Here is an 18,253-nt window from a genome sequence, read left to right as displayed (position 1 = left end):
CTTCCTGATACTGATAACACATCCTCAACCTTACAAGACCACCCCCCCCCCAAAAAAAAACAGAAAAAAATGTTTAAACTAAAAAGAATTATAAATTTATTGAGTGGGCATGAGCCATAAAGTTTACTAGGCATAGAATACTTGCAGAGCAGAAGAATTAAAAAGTTAGATCTGCTTCACGATGCAAAGCAAAAATACAAACAAAGAATTAAGATAGAAAACATTCCACTGGCTACTTCAGTTGAGTGACCCTTTGGTGACTTATTGCTTGGTCGGTAAGTTAACTTTAAGCTACAAACAGTAAACTTAGCTTACTTGTAAGCCTGCACATCTGTAGAACTTAGGTGTTATGGCATGAGCTTAATCCAATGGAAAAGGTTTAAAACTTGGATTTTGAAATAAGAATAATAATAAATCTTGCACTTTTTCAAATCATAATTGCAAACAATGTGCATACAAATATGCCAAGTAAAGTCCAACAATGACAAAGGACTAACGGAAGTCAAAATTGTCTGATATGAAGGATTAAATATGAAAATGAGTACGTAGGATTATAATATAAAAAGTTACAGAATTTGAGAAAAGAAATTGGCCTAGACCTATGACTTACATGTAGATAAGGACTTCATGCAAAATGAATGGGTTTTTGGATGAATGATGGTCCCATGAATTCAGTTTGGAGTTGCTCTGTGGCTAAATCCTTGATCTAACAGAGATGGAATGTGGCCAAAGGGGGTTGATAAGAGATTGATGTAGAGAGAGACAGGCAGGAAATATACTAGGGAGAAGTGACACCAGGCATGTCGGCCTTGGGTCATGATGGCTTTGAACTAGACCATGAGGGGTAGGGCCATTTCCCCAATGGTGAAAGATGAGTGAGAAGGAATTTTGCTTCATTCTCCTTGACTCTTTCAATGAGAGAGCAGCAAGTTGCTTGGAATTGATGGTGGTAAACAGCTCACACTAAAATGGAAATCCTTATGAGTACTAGTTGTTTACCTTCAAGAAATGTCACTTTCTAAGAAGAGGTCTATATAGTGTCACCTCATTTACACCAAACTGAGAATAAGAGGCCTCAGACATGAAGAAGGTAGTCCTACCTTGAAAGCAAAAAGCAAATTTCCATTCACTGCATTGGGTGCCCCATACTTTACATTACACCCCCTCCCCCCTCAACAAAGAAATCCATTCGAAATGAAAACATCTAGGAATCAGTCTTTAGATCACCACAAACCTCAATGCTACCTTGTTTCTTGACAGTAGCACTTGAATAAATCTACTGTTGCTTTAGTTTCAATAAATTCCCCCTCCATAATAAAAAAAAGCAGCCCACACACACATAACCCAAAGAAGCTGCACTAACTTGAAAGTGCCCGAAATCCTTCAGTATTTCCCCTACAAATTACCGCAGACCATCAAACACAGATGCCCCTTTGTGAAAATAGTTCCTCCAGTGACCCCTATCAAAGTGTCCCCAAGGAGTGCTATAAATCTCAAGATGTACAGGTTCTTATCGCTTCCTAAACTTTGAAAAATTCCATGGAGCTTCCCTGCCCCTTGTTGCATCCCGCTAGAAAAACACCCCTCCATCTCGATAAGCTGGAGTGACCTCCCTTCTCATATATGCTTCTCCGTTTTGGATCCTACTAGTAGTATCCACGGTTTGAAGCTCCTTGTCTATACTTTCAAGATTCTTGAATATTCTTCTTTTTTTGGGGGGGGGGGGTGCTATGGCAGTGAAACTGTCCAATAAAATTTTCAGCTGTTCAAACAGGAAACTGCTTGTTTCATATCACTCCTAGATATCACATTTATTGCCCTACAGAACATCAAGAATGTGGGTGGAGTTGTGATTTCTGCTCACACCATGAGAATGAATCAACATGGTGATACTACTTTGAAAATCACAACAGCTCGTCAGCTCCTCTTAATTCTGAGATCAGCCTGGATTCTCTAATAAAACATCTTTCATAATTACTTTTTTATTTGAAAATTAATAGCCTTATTATAGCCTGATGCCATCTATCACTTGAATTTATTGTACCACTTCATTTTACCTGGACTTTTATATAGGGTGGTCTATACAATCCTGAAAATTAGCCTGTACTCAGACAGTAGGCGTACATAAATTTTAAAAGCTAAAATGACTATATGTTAAACAAGACAATATCAGTTATAGGCACATTGAATCATTCACTACCATCTAGTTATCAGCTTCTAAATAACATAAACCAATTTACATATTGCTTCAAAGACACATCTTCATTTAATGTCTGAATGGTAAAAGACTACTTGATATCTCAAGATATGCAGACTACCTATGACCTCATGTGGCCTATGCCCTAAGGCTATGATGACCTCATCTTACAAACACAAATAGGAAGATGGTGCAGTGGCCCTCTATTGGACATAAATCATTATAATAGGGTTATTATATTGTTTCAGGAGAAGAAATAACCCTGAACTATACAAGCTATATGATTCAACAGGAAGCAATAAAGAGAATGAAACATATGGCCAGGAGCAACTATACAGATTTATAATTTTATATCTCGTTATTTGACAAGACCATATTTCATATTGGACTCGGATTCTGAAGTAGGCCTATTTTCAGACAGTCAACCACTTTCATTTACTACTAGTACGTCTATGTCCTTTCCAAACTTTTTAAGGTGGTGGTGATATAACTTGTCATTTAGATTTTTTTTGTTTCATTACAGAAGGTAAAGGGTAATGACTTGAGGAACAATGTTGCATGTAAATGAACTTGTATGCACCTTATTTCTCTAAGAAAGGATTCAATTTCACACTTGATTTATCTTTCCCCATTTATTTCAGGTAATTTGAACCCAAAATAGAGCGTTGGCAATGCAGAAAATTGACAGAACACCTCTACCAGTAAAATGGAGTATGAAAAGGTGCTATAAATTTTAAGTTGGACATCTAGCTGGGGGAGAATTAAAATACCAAGTTCACAATTTCTGACCTTTTCCAGCAAGTGCAAGGGTTCAATCAAGGATTTAGGGTGCAAGTCCGAGAAATAGGAGCCGTAATCTGTAAAATGACACTAATCACTTGCCGAAACCCACTGACACACCAACAAAATGCTAAATCATCCAAGGGTTTTCAATACAATACCAATTTTCCTGAACCAATTCAAAGATAAATGAGACATGGAATAAACCTGTATGAAAACCTTTGAACAGAAACAAACCTCAATGTTGCTTTGACAACAATAGCAAGTACTATGCCATTGGTTTCCTAATAGATGGATCATTCACTCTACATAGTTTTTATTGTAATTTTGAGGTTTTCAATCAGAAGGCAGTGTTCTTGACTGGATTTTGTAGTTCATCATATTAAGGTCATTCCTTTCCCGAAGCCAATGCTGGGACTGAAGGAATTATTTACAACAGAATCCACAAAAAACAGTACACGTCATCCAAGTAGAGGTGAATAGTAATTTGCAAGTTTTCATGTTCATCTTTTTTGCACACATATTCTATCATTTCCATTTTATATCAAACAGGAAAATCCTAAATAAAATATATATCCTAAAATTTATAACAGACCAGATTTCCTGAAAAATTGCCACAGAATAACTATCTCATGTTACTGGTCAATGAAATGATCTTTTAGTAATAATGGTCAAATATAATTAAACTTCAATCTCACACCTAAATTTCAAGGTTTCCTAATTCAAATTTCAGTAACAAAAAACGACAAACCCAACTGCTACTTTTAGAGTACTTGATACCTTAAATAAATCTTGTTTAAGTAGTAAATTAACTTACCAAAATCTGTCCAAATCACACAGACAAGTTATGATACAGAGATAATAACACCTGGTAAACCACACCACTCTAAAATACACTGTCTATCTCAATCAACAAACATGCAGTCCTTCTAAGGGTGAAATACCTAATGAGAGGCTTTCAAAGATGAAAAGGAACTTGGACAATACAAACCGCTTGACCATCACTGATCTCCTGCCAGCCAGCCACAATCTGTCGTTATCAATGTATGCTCATCCTATAATCACACATGAGTTACATCACTAGCTTGATATATTGGGGAAAAGGGGGAAAAACTGGGTACTGCATTGCAACGATTTGCTAACTAGGACGAGACGGAAAATATGTAACCAAATCTAAACACTGATTTTTAACATTTAAAAAAATATTTGCATGCCAATAATTCTGGTAATAGTAAAGCTCCATGACTTACATTGATTTGAAATAAGGAATCAATATTGGCATATTCAGAAATGAAAAATATCCTCTATCCTCCCTTGTTTTACATCGACTGATATGGGGTTCTCCATCATCTGAATACAAGGCTATGCACCTCAAGCAAGCACATTTACATATTAAAAGAAATGGCTGAGTAAAAAGGTTTGTAACAAGTCAATAAAGCTTAAAATAGTTTAAACTGTCTCATTTTCTATCCTTTTGAAATAATGAAAAACAGGCTTGGAAATTTGTATACATGCACAGTAGGGGTACTTTAATATTTTAAGCTGGGAGAGAGATATTGTGAAGTATTCAACTCTCAATGAATGCAAAGCAAATTTACTTTCCACTTTGGAAGATGAAACAGGAAATTTCAGTCTGTACCATGATTAGAATTCACAAATCAAAGCTGTACAGAAGTTTCCTCTGTACGTCTTCGGTGAAATTCCTATTAGATGTAGGCCTATTCATTCATAAGGGGTTGACAAAGCATAATGCAAAACATGTCATGATTATAATAAGCAAATGAATACCTCTCCATTTCTTTATAGACCCACTACCATGGCACGTATGCCTAATTGTAATTAGGAGCAATGTGAGAAATTTGGGGGTTATTTTCTCACTTTACAAGGCCTTCTCGGATGTAGTGATGGTGGTCGTCATCATGGGGGGGGGGGGGGGGGAGTCAATTGTAATGTATTACAATAGTAAGACCAATACTATCAATAAAATGATTTAAGCTTTACTAGACATGATAAGTGATGACTGAACTACATTGCACCATTCAAGAAAAGATAGGTCTAGGCATCTAGGTCTACATAATCATGAAAATTTATCTCTCTACTGTGCAGTGATTGGACTACAAATCTTAAATAGATCGAGGATTATCAATACAGGCATCACAAAGTAGGCCACCATCTTGTAAGAAACTTTGTCCTGTCATAAACTTCAGTAAGTCACCTTTTTCTTACTTGACTTTGGACCCCTATGCAATCAGAGAGTTTGGAAGTTCACATATTCAAAGGTTATTCAACTTGGTGACTTGCATCAGAGTTTATTGCCATGTATGAATCCTAGGCACTCCACACTTGAGATTTAGTTTCGTTTAATTCCAGGACCACAGAGAAAAGGGAAGAACTATTTTTCAAGAGGAATTTATCAAAGATGGCTGGCCAGGAACAACTTAACTTGTAGTCCTCAATTGAAAATGGGCTCTTTGTCATACATGTACTAATTTCGATACCGTCTAAAATTTGAATCTTATGGTAATACATATATCGTTCACAATATTATTCACTTCAAGTTCAACTTATATTTGTATGCTTCATTTTCTTCATTTATTGTTACACTGACCTCCATCCCCACACAATAATCTGAAATTTTCAACGAAGCCAAAGCTTCATGACATCCAAAAGTTTTGCTCTAGTTTCCCTGAATTATTATTTATTTAACAAACCTATGCAAGGTAGCCCAAACTGCCTTCTACAAGATCACCTTGTATACTTCATTTCTATAATATAGTATATAGGCCTAAATGCTTTCCTCCATTCCTTTAGAAAACAGTTACAAGATAATTGAATTTAGACTCAATCAGAAGTCGGAAAGATTTGAAAATCAAATAGGATCAGGATTAAGAAGGGAGAAAGTCTGCAACCACCGCCCTGAAGAGCTAGTAATGAGTGAAAATCTTCTCAATCTCAGGATAATTATAACATATATCCATCATAAAGAGGATTTTAAAGGGAAGGATTCGTTCTGGTTTATTGTCCACTATAAAGCCTTAGTAGATTGCTAGGTAGTCAAAGCGGGGATCTACTTCAGCTCAAAAACTAAATGAATAAGGCACCCTTTTTGCCAGAGGTTTTAGGATGTTCCGAGTTTGTTGTAAGGTTTCTTAGTTTTTAGCAACTTTCTATATAGAATCTGTTAGCACCTTGCAAACAGGTTTTGGGAGGTCCATGTATGCTAATCGTGATTCAAGAATTATGAAGTTATTGGAGTTAAGAATTAATTTGAACTTTTGAATAAGATCTGTCATAAGTACATCAAGCTTCTTATATAGTTTCTCTTGAAACTTTCCCTCTGGAAATATTGAAGAATTTTGTTTACATCAATAGCATTCAGTTTTGGGTGATCTTCAAATGAAGTCAACTTTCAATGAACAAAACATTGCTTTTCATTCTAGACTTTCGGTTCCCTGAAGAAGCACAGCTGTGAAGGGCATTATAAAGAAACAAGAAAATAAACTAATCAAGTAGTTTACAAAAAACTTTTACAGGTATCAGGAGAAGTAAGATAATGGCTACAATAAAACATGGATCTCTGAAAAGGATAATTTCAACTTTTGATTCTTTTCAAAAAAGATAAAACCACTGGCCAATTCAGTAAGAGGAATTGCACGGCATAAACTGATGTCTAACCAACCTGCTTCAGGAACGAGCAGACAATTTGTTAAATGAAGCATGGTTTTTGTACTCTGCTTCCAAGGAAATTACAATGCTCACAATCCGGGTCTGCAATAAAAGCACAATGTTTCCATACCATGAAAAGTTTTCATTGAAAGTTGTTTATGTCAATTGATTACAAGGTATCACAAAGAGTCCACATTGGCGGAAATTCCTGAAAATCTCCCAAGCATGGCTACACAACACCAACGTAAGTGGCAAGCGCCAATTTTATCGCAGTATTGACTATATGAAAGGACTGTAGCACAATAGCAAATCAGGTGTTTTCAACAAGTCGTGAGCTAAGTTTCTTGAGAAGTACATGTACGTCATCAGAGGGGAAGGAAAATAAATCAAGATGTTTGTAAAATTCTGATGGCCTTCTATGGGTAAAATATTTAATATCAGGTACTCACCAGTAAGAATTCTTCCAAAGACTTCCGTTACTTACAAGATAATGAAAAATTGGGAAATATAGCTCTATTTGTAGTCTATAAGCAACTGATGGCAAGGCCTCAAACTTAGGCCAAAAACACAGAATCTAACATTAAAATTTACAATTTGCCTAACCCAGAACCAGCCTTTCAGTAAGTTTTTGTGGAAAATAAATACAGAGCAAATCTTGCAGTCTCATATCACAGACATTGCAGCTGACTATACCAACACAGGCTAGTTCCTGGACTACACAAAGGACTGGACTATCCCTGACTGGACTTGATCCTGGTGAGTCATGATGAAACCACAATGATCCTTCACATCCTCTCTGGTCTCCTCATGACACATTCCAATGACATGTACACATAAAGGAGCTTACAGGTAGGGGAAACTCTTTCAATCTTAGATAAGCTTGGGGTATTCCCAATCCACCACAGAAGGAATACCTGTGCAACAATTCATTAATCCACTTCCTTCAAAATATTAAACTAAATTGACATAAAGAGTGTAGATGGAATGATAACTTTATGGATAACTTTAGGTGTCTAAATAAATGGGTCACTGGACCAAGGCAATTTCCAAGCATCTCCCAGAGCAAAGGAATCTTTACAGAGAAAGCATATTTTTTTCTGGGAATGATGGCATTGAAAAAGTCAGTACCCTTCAAAGATAGGCCCCTACATATTTTCTGTATAATGGTTATAATTTTCAAGGTATGAGCATTTTACAGTTATCCCACAAGCATCCCGACTTCAAAGAAACATGATCAAAAAGAAAACCTTCATTATTCAACAAATATTGTATTTGTATGGCTTCTATAACAGAACTTTAAGATATACTGAATTGGACGCAATGAACATCAACAGTTTGCTAATTAGCAATTATGCCTTTGGGCAGATTTAATATTGAACATTAACAAGAACTGCAACAATGAAGCACCATATTTCTCACAAAAAATGTGGACAAAACCCAAACAAAACCAACAACTATAGAATTGATTCTGGTGACTTATCTCATTATGATCTGGATTGATAATGACTGAAATCAGGACCATAAAATGTAACATGATAATTATATAGCATCATCAGTGTACATTAATGTTAATTAGCATAGAAACAAAACCCAGAAGTGACCAGTCAACATGACACACAACAAAATCATTAAATCTCAACAAAGTATTAATAGGAAGGGATTATGAAGCAGAGGCAGTTGGGCACTGTACTAGTATCAATATCATATTTAATGTATCAACACTAGTTTTCAGTTATCCCACTTCTTAAATAAATTTCTCTATTCTGCAATTACCTCCAGTTAAAATGTGAGGTTTGTGGAAGAAAACTCCGCATGCAATTTGCATAATGGGAGATGGGACCACACAATGAGACTAATTTTTCTTCATTTAATATTCACAGCCAAAGGCAAAGATTAATCACAAGAAACCAGCAAGATTTCCTTTGTTTCGCAGATGTCAAACAGCAGCAAAGATTAGGCATTCATGCCTCAAGATATCCTGTGGAAAATTGGTTGGCTATTGGATTCTAGCAGCCGAGTCCATTAACAGATGACTGCTTATAACTAAGAAGCATGAACTTGATAGCCAAATTATTCAAGATGTGATGAGTTTATTTAGGGGGTGGTTAGGAGCATCCATTGTTCCTCCAACATCTTGCACAATAGTGTGGGACTACTGATGAGTCATCAGTGCAAGACCACAACCTGTCTATCAAAACAGAGGTTTTCTAAGGACATCTTCAAACATGAAGAGCTGTAAAATGTTGACCAAACTTGACCAGGGACATTGAATTCTAATTGGAATTTTAGGATGGACTTTGATCCACAAAGTACACAAAAATTAATTCCATCCTGCATCAAATCAAAAGGAAAATTTTCATGCACATACAGACACAACCATAACATAAATACAAAGAAAATACTTGGCTTGTGAGTAGCATCCCATCTAGAATGCATATTTCATAATACTTGGTAACTTGATATGATAAGAAACCAAGGAGGCACTGTAAGTATAAATATTGTATAAAATGTGAAAAACATTGTATAATTTGTTAACAATATAATCAAAACATGTTTCTTAATTGTTCTCTTACTGGTCCCATTCCATGTAATAGTGCAATACCTCAAAAGTGAATTGTTGCTCAGTGGTAGAAAATCAGGCCTACAAATACAAATGAAATATGAATATAGCACAATGACAATTATTGACAATACAAAATAAGTGTAGATCTATAAGGTAGTGCTTTGAAGGAAAAAAAAATATTTAAAATTGGAGCTGATGATGATTTATAAACCTGGTGTAATATAGTCTATAGAAACACACACTTGCAAACACCCAACAGATCATCAACAACAAAAACATCAATATAGTGGTACTCAGAGTAGTAGAAGTAGTCATATATAGTAAAATCATAATTTCATTGGAAATGATAAACTTTCACAATACACCAAAAATGAATGAAACAGAATTGAAAGTGACGGATAGAATGCATACATCAATTAATAATAATACTACTACCTTAAAAGAAAGTAGAAAGTAGCAAAGAAGATGAATTCTAAGGTTGGCTTCTAACCTTCTCTGTGGAGCAGATGTTCCGCAAACAAATTTTCAGATTTGAGAAAGTTTCATAATTATATTATAGAAACTGGATAGAAACCACAAAGAGCAAGTGCTGTGTTGGATGATGATGAGTCTGAATGCAATCACTTCTAATGTGTGTTACAAGTGGGTGATCAGGAGCTTTGAGTGAGAGCCCAGTGGTGGTGGGAGATTCCATTATAAACTAGAGGGAGGGTTAGGGTTTCCAATTCAGAGGGACTGGGTGAAGATGCAATTTAGTGGGGGGGTTCATGCAGATTGTCCCTGGCAACTGTCATAAGCTACTGAAAGCCTTCAATCTGATTGGCTCAGAGTAGTTTTGTGAGTAAGAATCGCTGGTAAGATGATTACATGTAATGTTACCTGATTTTGATATACAGCTATCATGATTGACTTGGGCCAGTCTATGGGAATTGTTTCAGATTGTGGAATGTTATCAATTTCATGGTAGGATTCGAAAGCTTCCATTACACAATATTATCTCTTGAAATTGAAACTGCTATACCAGAAATATGATATACTGTTTTTTATGAACTTATTAAAACACAATGAAAAGAATAGCCTCTGTAAATGTTTAAAAGTGCAAATGAATGTAAGAAAAAAATGGGGTGGAGTTTCAAGTTGTACAGAATTAAAATGAGAGAATGTCAAAAAGCAGGGGGACAGCAGGGGTGAGAGAGAGAGAGAGAGACATAAGGGTGAGGGGACTGCTGAGAGAAAAAAACAAAGAAAATAAAGGATAATGAAAATAAAAAGAAACTAATAAAGAAGTGGTGGTAGATGTGGAAAGCAAAGTAAAAACATAAAGAGATCTAGAGCAAACAGAATGATAAAGAGGGAAAATAAAGGGGAAGGCACAAAATAGTAGATGGCCATCATCAACGAATATAAACTCTAAGCACTCCCTTATGATTTCCATTCTAAATGAAGCATCTATTTCATTTCCTGTCATTGAAATATTTGTCCAATTACATTCAATGATTTGCAGCCTGATCAACCCTGGAGGCATTAAAAAAATGAGAAAATTTCAATTACAACTCCCGAACAAGAAGGTTCTCACAAAGACCCTCTTCACATCAGATTGTATGGATTTATTCAATAGGAAGTCAGGAAAGGGTAATTTTTTTATTGTAACCTGTCTCGCTTTTGGAAAATAAAATTAGAATTTCAGATAAGTACACAGATAAAAAAAAGATAATGGCCCAGGGCTGTATAGCATAGAAATGTTAGGCTATTTCAATAAAATATGTTTCTTTTGAAATATAGGACAGCCATTCATTGCAATTTTCTGGATGAACTACATTTCAAAGTCTGACAAAGAAACTCATTAGACAGTTGATTAGAGATCAATTCCATATATTTCTCAAATGAAGTCAAATATTTTTTATTCAAAAAGGTGATCAGCGAGAGGCAAACTGGCAGAAAATTGGATGAAAATGAGATTCATCACAGCTAAAAGCATAGCAGGCAAGATCATATAGTAACAATGGGGGAATAGTTGGTAAACACAAAGACTCATCACATGAGTCACATCCTAAGCCTAAGTTAATCCCGAGATCAACTTCATCATGTTTTTAATGGATGCATCTTCCATGACACCTTAAGCTTCATTCAGTAGAAATTCTTATCATGTAAGGCAGTCTGATTTTCACAGACTGACAAGGGGAACGCATCATCATTGGTCTAATCTGATAATAGTCACTTCTAACCTTGCAGCTTTCAATCAAATGAATGCATGCTCACTAATCCTATCAAAAATGTGAAAGATTCTTATCCGCTATTATATATCGCAAGATAAACCTCTTCATTTCTTGGATAATGTGATAATGAAACAATAAGGTGTGCTTTGGTGAGCTGAGCGCCTGTTGGCTACATAGGAACATGAATGATTTTCGTTCAATGATATGCCTGGATGGTTGTAAATATAATTTGGGGGACCAGAAAATATGTTTACAGAAGATGTATTTAAGTAGTTGTACTGAAGAGTGATATCTCATTGACAGTTATAATTTATTACATCTACAAGAAAGAAAATTTTGAAGACACTCCACCCCCATATTGTGCTTAAGGTGCCAACTTGAGTAGATTTAAAAGGTAGAACCTAAACATGGAGCTAATGAACTTTCATGTGCATGCCATAGTGGCCCAAACCTCAGGCCTGTCATATCACATACTTGTCCTTGATGAACTTAATTTTTCCCCAGAGACGGCAAAAATGAGATTATAGTAAAATATTCTTTCATAGTCTTTTTGTTTTGAGTTTATTCAATTCCCTAACCAGTATTAAATGCATATTGGGAGTTGAGAGTGATTGGCAGAGGTTCAAAAGTAATACAGAATTTGATGGAGGAGGAAATTTTAGGATTTTGAACCACACTTGAACTATTTAAAAAGCAATTTCCTCTACTCAAGAACAGCCACAAAGGGGCCATTTGCCATATAAAGTACATGGGTATGACAAGCAGTAAAATTTTTGGTTTCCCATTATCATCAAGAACATTGAAAAATTAGTTAGTTTTAGCAATAAATCAAAATTGGTTTTAAGACACACCTAACTCTCTTTAACTTTTTGTTTATGTTTTGTTTGTTTGGGTATGTAGAAACTAGGGCTAGGTTCATCAAATTTTGGTGTAAACATTTGTTGGTCTTCTATTGATATGGGATTTTATTACTATCACAGCATGTATTCAAGTTTCAAATTTGAAATTTGAAAATTATTCTAATCTTGAAACAGAAAGTTTGTATTTCATTTATCTCACTAGCAGATCTGCTTTCACGTACTGACCCCACCCCTATCGTTATGAAAGGGCATAGACAGTTTTGATTCAGAGTGTGGAGGAATGGGTGTGTGTGCATGTGTGGGGGGGTGCACAAACATACACACAAAAAGATAAACATCCCAAATGGCATCATCCAAAGAAAATGCCCATTTTCCTAACCTTGCACAACATGAAGACATATGTAGCAACACTACAACAGAAAATCCCCCAGAGAGGTTTTAACTGTCTCAATAAATAACTTTGGCATCATTCGTAGAATTACAATCTAAGTCCTGGAGAAGCAAACGGATTTGATTGTCTAAGCGCATAAGATATCACAATCATTCCTGCATTCAGAGAACATTATCAATCCTATCTTAATCTGTTGACCCTTTGCAGGGACCAAAATTCCATTAAGAGCTATTTTTGTACACTGTTGATATTGAAATTGAGATATTGATTATTTTGAGCTATATATAAACCTGGATGTAAATAGTACACATTTTTGGGAATGATTGTAAATAGGTATTTAGATTAAGAAAGAGCTTGGCTTTAATGAAGTTTCAAAGAAACTGATATTTGCTGACATGAAGAAATATTTGCATAAACGCATCCATGTTAGATGTTTAATCAATATTTGTTTCATTTACTGATATAAGCAAAGGAATTTAATTTACAGTCAATGCTATGTAATGATAGAGTTAGAGACCAAACTATTCCTGTGCCTGCTAATAGAACCAATAAGTAACAATTTGATACTAAAAAAGAAGAATGAAGTTGAAGAGGGCAGAAACTAAAGAACAGATTTAGAAGACAATGGTATGAGCAAAAATCACAGTCACAGGATACTGACTAAAGAACCTTAAAGATGACAAAAACAACAACAAAACAACCATAGACAAAGCCTTATAGAAACACACCCTTCATACACCCACATAAAAATAAAGTATGAACTCACTGTTGCAGCCGGTCTGAGTAGGTGGGTGTTATTCTCTCTGTGCTAGTTAGTTGAATGCTGCCCTCTTGCGTTCCCTGAATTACAGTCGAATCACTGGGTTCTTGCTTTGGACTATTCCTCTTCATGTTGGATACAGGTGCCAGCTCCGGTGGAGGAGGGGGGAATTCCATGTTACCCTTGATATCGAGAGGGGATAGGGGCGTGGGTGGTGGAGGGGGGCTGATGTCCACTCCTTGGTCTGATGGATCAATGGTCAAGCTGCTAACCGGAGGATGACCAGGTGATGTTTTAGGTGATATTCTCTGACCACCAGAGCTGCTGAATGATAAAGATTTAATAATCAAATATTAAAATAAATTTGATTTATTAACATTTGACCCCCTAAATACTACTTCTCTTTCAGACAAGATATTTTTACTTCTTCCACTAAATAAGGACAGAAATTGGGGAAAGAGACACTATTTAAACGACAGCAAGCAGTATTTTATCAAAATAAGACCACCGTTTTCATATTTAAGCCCCTACCCTATCCATATTAATGATATGTATGTATGTTTGGGTTTTTACAGATCAATAAGAAATTATTATCTACATCTGGGGACTGGCCTTTAATATAGCTATCTGAAACAGGGGGTGAATTGACACAAACCATTTTGTTGAGTTAATGAAAATAAGGAGTTCAACCTTGTTTAAGTTAAGATCATTATCGTGAACTGAAAAATGTCTTCAAACTGATTTCGAAATTCTTAGAATCATCATCCCAAGGTAGTTAGCACTACTGGTGTATAAAACAACTGAATATAATCATTATTTTGAGTGTTGTTGAGGATAACACAGTCGTACCTGACATGGTCTGGCTTTTTACTGGGAGGGAATCTGAAGATTCGGTGGTTTGCTTCTGTCTCTGTATGCTCGGGTTGAAGCGATTCATAATAAATAGTGCCCTCTTTGTTGATCTCCTCCTCTTTGAGACTAGAGATTGGCACTCGTTCTGCCACATGTACCTGAGAAATATAAGGAAAAAATACAATTGATTTACTAATGATAGATTTAATCTTAAAGTCATTTGGTAGAACTACTTACAAATCGGCACTACACTTTATCACCTTTATTTTAGAGATATGAGGATTGTACAAACATGTTCTATTTAGTGTTCTAACCTCCACAAAATAATTGACAGTTAAGATTATACAGAGAGAAATGTGTATCTTTGTCTATTTTTTAACTTTGTAAAAATTCGTTTGGGAAAAGTACACAAAGTTTCATTTTCTGGAGGTGAGGTATTTTTAATATAAAATGTAGTTTACTGAACAGATCTGACAAATAACCAGTGTAATATCTTCTTTGTACATTTATTCTAGTAACTTTGAATTAAGAATCACATTACTTACATTGTATGATGGTAAAGGTGATATCTGTCGAGTTGGTGAGAAATCCAGTTTTTCCTGGGGTGACCTGTTGGACCTCGTCATTTCCTGTTGGTTACGGTAATTAGGAAGGTTAGAGTCCACAGACATCCTTGATGTAAGGTGTTTGGATGGGTGTGGTCTTTGAATTTGGTGACTTCTCCTTCTCTCGTTGCCCACATTGCTAGACTGGTACTGTGGTCCTGGAGACGTTACAGAATTACGTGAGATGGAAGCAGCTACACGCACATCCTTTGGAGAAACCACTCCCGTTTGGGGAGGTGAGTGTGGGCTACGGACTTGTGAGATATCACTGTTTGACCCAAAGCCTGAATCCTGTGGCTGGTGCAATGGGTAAGAAAAGGATGAGCCGATGCTTGATATAGAATCTTGGGGGTAGTGTCTGCTACTCGAGTACCCGCTGACAAGAGAACTGGTAGATTGGTGCATTTCACTGCGATGCAGGGATTGCTCAGAGCCGTACATGCTAGATGGACGGGAACTGGAAGGGCTGGTTCCTGGTGGGGAACGTCGGTAGTCCATGAACCCTTTGAGGGCATCCCAGATCTGTTGCCTGTTCTCAGGATCTGATGTCTTCCTGACATTCTGGGGTTTGTTGATAGGATCAGACATCTTCTTCCTCTGTTTGTCTGCTTTAGGATGTTGATCAGAATCCGACTTTGACTTCTTGTGTTCCCCTTTATCACGTTCTGGGTCATTCTCTTGAGACTTTGCTTCCCAGTACCCTTGCTTTTCTGCTACATTATGTTCAGAAAAGGAGCTCTCGCGGGAAACTCCATTTCCCCTTCGCTCAAAACTTTCATGCCTCCTAGGAGGATTACGGTTGTATGTGTCTATGGAATGTGTGCGTTGGTGTGATGATGGCACTGGGGTTGTTCTCATAAGGCGTGGATCTGCTGAATATCCCCTAGAATCATGTGTGAAAGACCCAGATTTGTAATGATTACCTTTTGATCTGTGATCCTGTTTGAACACATTCTCAGTCAGACCTAGATTTCGAAGGTCTCTCTTTGTGTCTGGTATGATCTTCCTCGCAGAAGTCTCATTACCCTCTGACCTTTCTGGGTCAAGGTTCACATTGTTCTTGAATGAGCCTTCCCTTTTCAATCTCCGAAGAATTGAATTTTCAGAGAGATTACTGTCTGACTGAATTTTTTCAAGCTGGTTATCATCATTCTGATCAAATATGCCTGACTTACGACTATCTCTGCTCTCCTGGCGAATCCCAGTCCTTTCCACCTTCTCAGTAAAGGTCTTCTGTTCTGGCTCCTGCTCCATTCTAAAGGTTTCTTCCATCAGAGAAGGGCTTATTGGTGTCCGCTTTCTTGGAGCATTAGGATTGTCTAGATCACTGGATTGTCGTGAATGGCTAGAAATCCTGGACTCAACAGGATGCTGCTGCTGAGAAGTTGTTGACTTCTTCCATTCTTCATCCCGACTATCACTTGGGTTGCGCCAGGTTCTTGCGGGATTCTGCCCCAGATTTTTCCTATTTTGATCAAAGTCTGAAAAGTTCAATGAATCCTCAGAGGACAGTGATGAGCGCTTTCTTTGTCTTCTCCTCTCCTGATTTTTCTTCTCCTGATACCATGATATCCGTGGAGAATCTCTTGCAGGTTGCGTCTGTGCCATCGGTGAAGTTTCCACAATATCTTGCTGAGTTGCTTTTCCAAAATCACAAGTTCTCATTAGAAGTTCTCTTGTATTTTTATTTTCTGGCACACTACTGTCCGGTTGATAAGACTTCAGATTCTCCTGCTGCTGTTCTGTCTTTTCCAAGAAAGAGCGATAGTCCTGGATCAAATGATCTGATGTATTGAACCTGTCATCAGAACTACGAGTGGTTTTGCTTTGTTTGAGTTTGAAATGTCCATTTTCATTGTCTCTTACAGGAGGGGATGGAGGACTCACATTTGTATTCAATGTATTGTCACTACTAGGAATTTTACCTTCCTCAAAGTTAAATTCAGGCTCACTAGCATCGTCAATCCATATCCGTTTTGCCACCACAATATCTTGCATCGCACCATTGGAATTTTGATTGACATTTGATTGTGAAGCAGATTGCGAGGGTGACTTCTGCTCTTTCTCTGTCTTCATCAGTTTCACTGGAGGCAATTCACTTGGTTGTATTGTTGGACACACTGTCAATGTACAAGTGGTCTCTGAACTGATGGTGGATACCGGCCATGATGATGATTTCACATGATCACTATATGCCTGGGTCTTAGTCTTAGAGTCTTCTCTCTTTGGTATTGCTGGTGGCACCTTCCTAACTTCTCCTTGATGAGAATTGTAACTTGTTGAATGTGGGTTGGCACCAAATGCTGACTGCACATAGCTTGTCTGAGGGTGCCCTGCGAAATTGCTGTGCGCCTGCGCATAATTCCTTGTGACAGATGAATCTGCTGAACTGGCAATCTGCCTCTCTGGCATCTGAACAGCGTAGATATTGACATCATGTGCACCTCCAAACTTCTGACCTTTCTGCTCACCACTTTCTGGTACTCTGCCCAGTACTGCCTTTGACTGGACACTGTTTATATGTGTTGCCACAACAACCTTTGGATAAGTCTCTGCAGGTTCAATATCGCGGCTGATATTTCTTAAGTTAGGATTCACACCTTGCGTTATCACCTCCTTTCCTTTAAAACCTCTCTTGCTATACCCATCCCCATAATCATCAGTATTTATCTTATCCATGCTCTGTGACAAAATTGTCCTTTCGAATGCTTCCCTTTTCTTTTGCACATGCCCTGGCAAAGGTTCTATAGTGTCCTCAGCACTGTTGTTATTCAGATTCCCAGTGGACCTGCCATGCGGGTGGTAGCTTATTTTCTCTTCGTAAGTGGACTTCATGAAGGATGTATCTGATGAACTGTGGAACTGGTTGTATTGTGTTGGAGGATTCCTGTAGCGTGGTTGTGAGTGTTCACCAGGTCTTTGGGAGTGCTGAGGCATCCTGGACAGATCTGGTTGACTCAAGGCTCTAAGGTCTGTGTGCCAAGATTTGGGCCTCGGTGAACCAGGCTGAGATCTGTGTCAAGGAGGTATAAATAGAATAGTGCAAATCATTATGATCAAGAGACAAGTTGAAACTGCAATGAAAATAAAACTTTATGGATAAAGACAAATTTCATTATCTAAAACCGGAACAAAAATTTATTTTTTGTATGTGTCAAGAGGCATACCTTATAGGTTCCTTTTTTATTGCATTATATATATGATTCTTTCATGTAGCATATAACTGCTGGAAGCATAAAACATATATGTGAAAAGTGCTTAAAACATTTTGGATGTCACCAGCACTGAATAACAATGCAGATCATCTATTTTCAATGAACTGTGAGGAAACTTGGAAATAATTTTGTTTTTTAATTTGCTGAG

General features: G+C 37.0%; 1 protein-coding gene across 2 annotated transcripts in view; it reads right to left on the bottom strand.

Moving 5' to 3' along the window:
- LOC129260878 (protein Shroom3-like) overlaps positions 1-18,253 on the bottom strand; it is a 35,837-nt gene that overhangs the window by 7,550 nt on the left and 10,034 nt on the right. The window contains exons 3-5 of one of the 2 annotated variants that reach the window (XM_064114127.1): positions 14,831-17,903; positions 14,283-14,443; positions 13,440-13,754 (exon numbers count right to left, since the gene is read on the bottom strand). In XM_064114127.1, the coding sequence (XP_063970197.1) occupies positions 13,440-13,754; positions 14,283-14,443; positions 14,831-17,903 (3,549 nt within the window). Of the gene's footprint in view, positions 1-13,439; positions 13,758-14,282; positions 14,444-14,830; positions 17,904-18,253 lie in introns of both variants that reach the window. The other variant, XM_064114125.1, reaches the window with a different exon arrangement.

This window comes from Lytechinus pictus, unplaced genomic scaffold, assembly GCF_037042905.1.
Source record: "Lytechinus pictus isolate F3 Inbred unplaced genomic scaffold, Lp3.0 scaffold_19, whole genome shotgun sequence".
Lineage (NCBI taxonomy): Eukaryota > Metazoa > Echinodermata > Echinoidea > Temnopleuroida > Toxopneustidae > Lytechinus > Lytechinus pictus.
The sequence above is the reverse complement of the archived record's forward strand: the minus strand, read 5'-3'. Positions and strand labels throughout refer to the sequence as shown.